We start from the raw sequence: 7,429 nt of genomic DNA, 5'->3' as shown, positions 1-7,429 counted from the left end.
GGCCCCGAGCGAGCCGTGGAGAGATGGCGCCGGGCGGGAGAGGGGGATCCCGGCCTCACACGCTCGCTCCAAGCACACCTGCACCCGCGGCTGCGCCCCTTTTCTCCAGCCCTCCCCGCCCACCTCTAGAACAAAACTGAAGATTCACCTGGGGGGAGGGAGGGACCTGCGCCCTGGCCGCCGGGAGCGCACCCGGGCGGCCCGCGGGACGAGGCTGGGGTGAATGCTAGGGGGGCCCGCCTGCTGCTGGGCCCCGGGCGCTACTGCTTCTCCGGAGCGCCATTGACCATGGGCCCGTACAGGCCGCCCCCGTAGGCGGGCTCCTTGTGCACCGCGGCGGCGGCGGCTGCGGAGCGGTCGCGCATGAGATCGCTGAAGGCGTAGTCCATGGGTGGGCGGAAGCCGAGCGTGGGCACCAGGCCCGCGGTGGAGTAGGGCGCCATGAAGGCCAGGCCGCGGCTGTGCGCCGCCGCGGCCGAGTAGGCGAGGCGCAGCGGGCTGAGGCCGAGCGGCGCGCCCAGCGGGTAGGCGCCCGCGTCCGCGCCGAAGTGACTGGCGTTGGGCTGCAGGGGCGAGAAGGCCGAGCGGCTGCTCAGCGAGCCGAGCGCCCCGGGCGCCATAGCGCCGGCCAGCAAGGGTCTGTGGTGCGGAGGAGCGGCAGGCCCCGCCTGCAGCGGCGCGGGCAGCCCGGGGCCCCCGGCGGCCGCGGCGTCGACGCGACCCGGCCACGCGTCGTCTCCGGCTGCGGCCGCACCGACCGAGGCCTTATCCGGGGGCGCAGTGGGGCCCAGGCCAGCCGCCAGGCCTCCGCGGTGGTGGTTCAGCACCTGCTCGATAGCCTGCACCACGTCTCCGCCGCAGCCCTGCAACACCAGCTCCAGGACGCCTCGCCTGTGGCCAGGGAAGACCCGTGTCAAGATGTCCAGGGGCGTCCGCTGCCGAGGACCCGGGCCTCCACCCAGCCCTGGAGCCGGCGGGACCTCGGCCTCCTCTTTGTCAGCCTCCGAACCAGATTCAGAGCCCAGGGGGCTGGCCGAGCCTGGGCTGTCCTCCTCACCACCGGGGCCCGCGCTACCGGGGCAGCTGCCACTTGCCTCCTTGGAGGCCCGGGCCAGGGGTGACCCCGAAAAGGACTCGCCGTCCCCGTTCTCGGAGCCAGAGCCGGGCCGCACCTCGGGGGATGACGTTCCCGGACCGGAGTCCGCACCGTCGGGCGATAGGGGCTTCACTGGTGGCGGCTGCGGGCTGCCTGCACGGCCTGCCTGGAGAAGCGTCTTGGGAAACAGGTCGAACTTCTGCAACTTGGCCTCTGATCAGGGAGAAAATAGGAACGTGAAGAGCGATTGAGGAGACGACGGCACCCGCCACACCTCAACCCTCCGGATCTGTTTCCTTTCACTCGGAACCCGTGCTCTTCCTTCAGTCACTGGGTTCTGCTGCGCTTCCTATTCGCCCCTGTCTAGGCCTCCTCAGCGCAGTCCGCTCTGTCTTTCTGCACCCAGAACCACAACCACTTGCTCCCTGTAAACTTAAAGTTCTCTGCTAGGCTTTCCACATCTGTGCCCTAATATCTCCAACCCTGAACCCACCATGCCCCCAGAAGCGGCCTGTTCCAAAGTTCGAACAGGAGCTAACTTCTACCTCTTCCTCACCACTGTGCTGAAGACCCCACTGAACCACGTGGTCCAAGAGGCGACCTGGTTCTGGGCAGCCTTCAAGGAAGAAAGGAGTCCAATTCAAGACTTGGACTTTCCCAAGTCAAGACCTAAAAAGCTTTCCCCTCCTTTGCCGAGGACTGAGTTCCCCGTTTCTGATTGTAGTTTTCATCCTCATAGGAAAAGAGTCCAGCAAAGGAGAATGAATGGAAGGCAGGGGGTAAACAGAAAAGGGGGAAAGGGTTCTATCTGGGAAAGAGTGAGTACACCGAAAAATGGGGACATCTTGGAAAGAAGCTAGAAAGAAGGGGGTGTATTGTGCAGTTATCTAGGAAGCACTGGAAACCCAAGAAAAAGAATCACACTAGGAAAAAGAATGCGGGTCTCTTCAGTACCTAGGGAAAGGAGAGTTGGAAACGGTGGGACTTCTGAGAAGAGCCCAAAGGGAAAGTGAGGCTCAGAGACTCAAATAGCAAAGGGGGGGGCGGGAAATGTGTGGGTTTCTGCTGGGGCTGGGGGTAAGATCGGGCAAAGCAGAGAGCTAGCTAGAGGCTAGCCCCTAAGAACGAGTAAGATTAAAATTTGTGCATCTGCAGTGGGAGATAGGAATAAAGCATAAATTTGCAGAAAGAGGACAGAGTCTGTGATTTATGTCCAGTGTTGGAGCTAGGTGCGCAGAGAACTCTGTTCTGGGAGTTTGGAGAACTCTGCCCTAAAAGAAAGAAAGAAAGAGAAAAAGAAAGAAAGAAAGAAAGAAAGAAAGAAAGAAAGAAAGAAAGAAAGAAAGAAAGAAAGAAAGAAAAGGGGGAAAAAAAGAAAGGAAAAAACCTCCAGTCATTGGACCTTGGGGCGCTGACCTGCTGACCCTGCTTCTCCTGACCAAATCAGCCCGGCCTGACCGCACTCTCACCTGCGCCCGCTGAGCCACCTCCGGTCCCCGCTGGAGCTCCAGCTCCGGGCCCCCCGCCTTCGGCGGCGCAGACGGAGCCGAAGACCTCGTACGCGGGTCGCGGTGGGATGATGCCGTTGGCGGCGGCCAGCGCTAGGCCCTCGGCAGTACCGTAGAGAAGCTGCAGCTCGCGCGCCTCGTTCTCCTCCTGCGCCTGCTGCCTGCGCAACGCCACCTGGGCCGCCATGACCCGCTGGCGCTCGGCGATGAGCGTGCACTTGGCGCACAGGCAGTCCTTCCAGCGGCAGTAGCGTTTGTGGCCCTTGAGCGCCGACACCACGCCGTGGTTGCGGCAGCGCGCGCACTTGGGGGTCCGCGGATACTTCTCCGCCGCCCGCAGCAGCAGCGGCGGCGCCCGCAGCAAGCCTCCGGCCACGCTCACCGGCAGCGACGCGGCGGCTGCCGCTGCCGCCGCCACCGACGCCACTGAGGCCACGGGCGGCCCAGTCGCAGTCGCCGCCGCCGTCGCCGCTCCGGGCACGCTGGGCAGCTCGGAGCGCAACTCCATAGCAGGATCTGGCTAGGAAGAAGATGGGGGAAACAGGAAAGAGACCCGAGTGAGGAAAGCACGAGGCGCCAGGCGTGGAAAGAACCCAAGCGGAGAGGGGGGCAAAGTTTGGCTGCAGAAGTTTGGCTAGTGGCTGCCAAATTGCCTGGGGGAAGTGCGTTCGGAACCTGTGCTCCCCTATCGCACTCCCCTCGGGGCTGCTCGTAAAACGGATTTACCTGGGCGGATGCAAGTTTATGTACGAATTAGTGGTTCCTCTGGGAGGAAAAGAAAATTTAAAAAGACATAGAAAGTTTGGAAGTCACTGATTGGGATGACTAGAAGAGGGATTTGAAAAGGAAAAGTACTATCTCCAACAGCTTAGGTAATTGAGATGAGCTGAGAAAAGAGAAGAAATGTTGGTATGAATGGGACTCGGATTAGAGAGAAAAATTGAAACTAACCGATGCTAAAGGCAAAACTGGAAAACCTCTGGTGGAAGGGTGATGAGAACAGAACTATGGAGGATTTGTTGTCTTGAATGTGTTGAGGGTAAGGGAAAAATTGCTTTTAAAATTAGAGGGCTAAGGAACAAATTCGGGAGCGCAGTTAGGCCTTTGGCTCTAGAACCAATAAAAATGGAGAGTTCTGGAAATTCTGTTGTTCGGGCCTCCAGAGAGTGGGAAAGAAAATGGGTGTGTGGCAGAGTTACGAAGGCTTGGGAAGGATTAAAGAGGACATTTTGCAGAAGACACTTTCTTTGGATAGGCAAACCCAGCTCTGAGATTAACTTTAAGGGGCAGAGCAAACATCCCAAAACAGCTGATTAGAGTGTCCAGGGCCCAGAGTCCACAAGCGTGACACAGGGACACCCAACTGCATAAGAAAAACCCAGGCAAAACCAGCGGCTTAGTGTTTAGCCTCATAGCTTGGAGAAAAAGTCCAGGAGGAGAAACATGCTGTGAAAAGTTAGACATTGCTGGGGGGGGGGTGTTATTTTCCGCTGCCCAACTCACACTTCCCCTCCCCTTCCCAGTTTAGGGATGGAGTCGCCAGACACGCCCTCTTCATCCTGGGGCCCCCACTGGGACTCAGGTTCCCGCGTTCTGGTCTCCAGGTTGGGATTCTGGAACTCGGGTGGTTCAGCAGGCCACCACAAAGCAGGGAAGTCATCTCCCGAACTGGTCAAGAACAGACACGGGAGTCCCACCTGCGCCCGAATCCCAGAAGGCCCAAGCAGGCCTAGCTGCAGCCACAGTCTCCTCCTCGGCCAGTTGCCCGGAATCCCAACCCCGCCAGAGTCCAGGACTGGATCTGGAATTGGAGTCTGGAAATCCCAGACCCCCTCCGTGTGCTTCTTCCCCCCCTCACCCCCCACAAAACCATTCAGGCCACCCAGTCCATGAGCCCCGCGGGGCCTGGGCCTTGTCTACAGGGGCCGCAGGCCAGGTCGCCTCCCCTGTTCTCCCTGCGGCCCTCAACTACCTGCCTTGGGCTCCGGGGTCCTCCTCCTCCTCCTCCTGCGCCGGCGCTCCTCGCGCCTCCCAGCTCTGCTCGCGGCGTTGGCACTCCTGGCCCCTTCCCCTTGCCCCCGGCCCCTTATCAGAACACGTCACTCTCCTGCAGTCACCATGTCCGAACTTCCGGACCCCTCAGAGAACAGAGTCGGTTAACCCTCCCGTCGGAAATCGCGGCCAGGGGGCTGTTTGGGGGCCAGCTGGTTGCAGCCCGAGACGCAGTTCTCGCCGTGCCGAGTCCCCTCCGGGTGCGCGTGGGACGCAGCTTTCTGCCGGGGCCCAGTTGCCCGGCGCTGCCAGACTCTCAATGAGCCGCTCGCCCGCTCTATTGTTACTCCTTAGGGCTCCATTAGACAGAATTGGACAACAATGTGGCGCCTGCCATTGGCCAGGGGAGGCAGACGGCGCTCTGATTGGCCGGGCCCGCGCCCGGGGAGCCCCTCATTCTACAGTGTCCGAAAGATTCGAAACTCCAAAAGCTCCACTGTGTGCCTGGGGAAAGGGAGGGGGCGCGCCAGGGAAGGAGTGGAAAAAAAGTAGGCTAGGAGGAGCGTAGAAAATATCGTGACAAGAAGTTTCCGTGCGCCCGGGAGCGTGTGAATTGCTCCTAATTACCGTGTCCGGTGTGCCTGTCTGCGTAGACGTGTGTAACCCCGGCTTCTGGGGGCACTGGCTCCGCCGCGCAGCTCTCACTGGCCTGGGGCGCTTGGCGAGGCCGAGCTTCCCAAGTGGCCTCGGCGGCCTGGGGCGGGATGGGGGCAGGTGACAATTCAATTACCGCAGCCGGGGTGGAAGTGGAACGGGGGTACGGAGGTGGGTAAGGGAGGGCTTTCTGGCAGAAATGCCAAGACAATTTTTTCTCGCGTCTTTCCAACTGGGTTGTGCGAGTTCCCAAGTCGGGCGTGTTTGGGAGAGTTGGGGGCTGGCTGGCTTCCCCCGCTCCGGCCGCCTTTGAGGCGCAGTCCCTTCCGTCGTGGGCCGTAGGTGTGTGGGGTGGCGGGGGAGGTGCGGTTGGTGGGGATTTTACGTTTGTTAAAGAGGAGGTGGAATGAAGTGGCGCTTCCCGTCCGCTCCCTCCAGGAACCGCGCGCCCGGCGCCCGGCGGGCCTCCGCGCCGCGCCCCGCACCCATCACGCCGTCCCCCGACCCCTCGTGCACTTTTCTTTCTCCTCGTTCCAGTTTCTTTTCGGTTGTGGAAGGGTTTCCTTTTGTTTCGTTCTCGTCGTTCTAAATTAACGCACACTTTACTTTCTCTCTCTGAATTTAAACCAAAGTAAAAAGCAGCCTCGGCGTCTCTCCCGATCGTGCGGGAAGCGGAGCTCGGCCCCGGCGTGCGCTCCCACCGGCCCGAGCGGGGTCACAGCCGGGGGCACCGGGCCCCGACCCGCGCCGGGCCCCACCTGCGCTGACGTCACGGCTGGAGGAACCGCGGGGTCTGCGGAGTAGGTAAAAGGCGTCCCTCCCGATGGCAGCCTCTGGAATAAATGCGGGGTGGCCCTGGGTTCCTCCGGCTTGGATTCCAGTCTTTGCATCGAACGTTCGGTCGCCCTCGTGCTTACTCTACTTTCCCAGTCTACACTCGTTCCCGTGACGAGAACAGCCAGCTTCCTCGCGGCCCCTCCGCTCCTGACCCTGAGCGTTCGCATTGCTTTGTGGAACCCCCTGGGCGGCGGGTGTGGGACCCACGAGACCCCTGGATCCGACCCCCTGGGCGCGCAGAGGGGCCGTGGTCACCGAGGCCCCCACGCGGCCCCTCCCTCGGGTGGCGCCGGGGCCACGCCCTGTCCCCCCCGCACTCCGGGACTCGGGGACCCTCAAAGGAAACCACCACCAGCGGGGGGCCCCAGACCGCAGCGCCTCGCGCCGGGGGAGAGGCTCCTCGGGGAGAAGCGGGTTTTGAGGGTGACCCCGGAGGCGTCCGAAGGGGTGATGCACTGAAGAATCGGGTGAAGAGCTTCCAGAAAGTTCACCAGGCCCGTCGTGAGGGAGTTTAGACCAGAAGTTTGTGACACACACACACACACACACACACACACATACACACACACACACACCCCACTGGCTGGAGCCTGAGAGCAGGAGAGGGAAAAGGGTCGGCTTCCGCGAGGGTCTCCAGGCGGAGTGAGGGAGTTAGGGGTGCTACCTCCCGGGCGTGGCAGGACCCAGGGGTCCCTTCCACTAACTACTCCGCGAATCTGCGCCAGCACGGAGCCCTGACTGGGGACCTAGGTCAGGGGAGCCTTGGCCGCCCCGGGATTCCGCCGGGGAGCTGCCGGGTGTCTGCTCCTAAAGCACTTTTATTTGGGGGGGGAGGAGGAGGAAATGATAAAAACAAACCAGAAGGGACGAAATAACCCCCACGCGTCCGCTGTTCTCGGCGGTGGGTGGGGTGGACCGTGGCACATGTTTGATTCCTCGCCCTCGATGCCAGGCCCCTTGGGCTGAACCCACGGGAAGCAAGGGGCCGGGGACGCAGAGCGCTCGCGTGGATGCGGAAGGCAGTTTCTTTCCCTGAGGAACCTCGTGGAAGCTCAGCCCTCGCTCTTCCGACCCTCTTCTACTCCTGTTCACACCCCCACAGGGCCCGGAACCTCTCCTCTCAGGACCCGAGGTGGAGCTGCCCCTAGGGAGGAATGTTATGGGGAGGCAGGTGCTGCTCCGCACCTCGACGGGGCGGCCAGGCCAGCGTTCCAGGCCGCTTCTGATTTGAACCTCCTGACTCGAGCAGGATGGAGAGAAGCTGAAAGGTGGCTTGGCTAAGCTTCTAGCGCAGCCAGGTTCACACACACACACACACACACACACACACACACACACACAC

The 7,429-nt window shown here is 61.6% G+C and overlaps 1 protein-coding gene across 2 annotated transcripts; it reads right to left on the bottom strand.

The window, feature by feature from the left end:
- Window positions 1–224: 224 nt before the first annotated feature.
- Window positions 225–3,112, bottom strand: Dmrta2 (DMRT like family A2). 2 transcript variants are annotated; one of them, XM_090333750.1, is made up of 2 exons: window positions 2,555–3,112; window positions 225–1,307 (listed from the first exon to the last, which is right to left on the bottom strand). In XM_090333750.1, exons 1-2 carry the CDS (start codon window positions 3,110–3,112, stop codon window positions 261–263), a joined length of 1,605 nt encoding a protein of 534 aa, XP_090189876.1. In that variant the 3' UTR covers window positions 225–260. The 2 variants fall into 2 exon arrangements, with proteins under 2 accessions (XP_090189876.1, XP_090189877.1); XM_090333751.1 differs by having other exon boundaries at window positions 225–1,309; window positions 2,566–3,112.
- Between the last annotated feature and the right edge of the window lie 4,317 nt (window positions 3,113–7,429).

The sequence above is a fragment of the Megascapheus bottae genome, chromosome 6, assembly GCF_031878675.1.
Source record: "Megascapheus bottae isolate mThoBot1 chromosome 6, mThoBot2.hap1, whole genome shotgun sequence".
Classification (NCBI taxonomy): Eukaryota; Metazoa; Chordata; class Mammalia; order Rodentia; family Geomyidae; genus Megascapheus; species Megascapheus bottae.
This window is presented reverse-complemented; position numbering and strand designations above follow the sequence as displayed.

Coding starts and splice junctions, on each gene's coding strand:
- Dmrta2 (XM_090333750.1), bottom strand. CDS start 3,112: ATGGAGTTGCGCTCCGAGCTGCCCAGCGTGCCCGGAGCGGCGACGGCG. Junction 1,308..2,554: donor CGGGCGCAGGTGAGAGTGCG/GTCAGGCCGGGC, acceptor CCCTGATCAGAG/GCCAAGTTGCAGAAGTTCGA.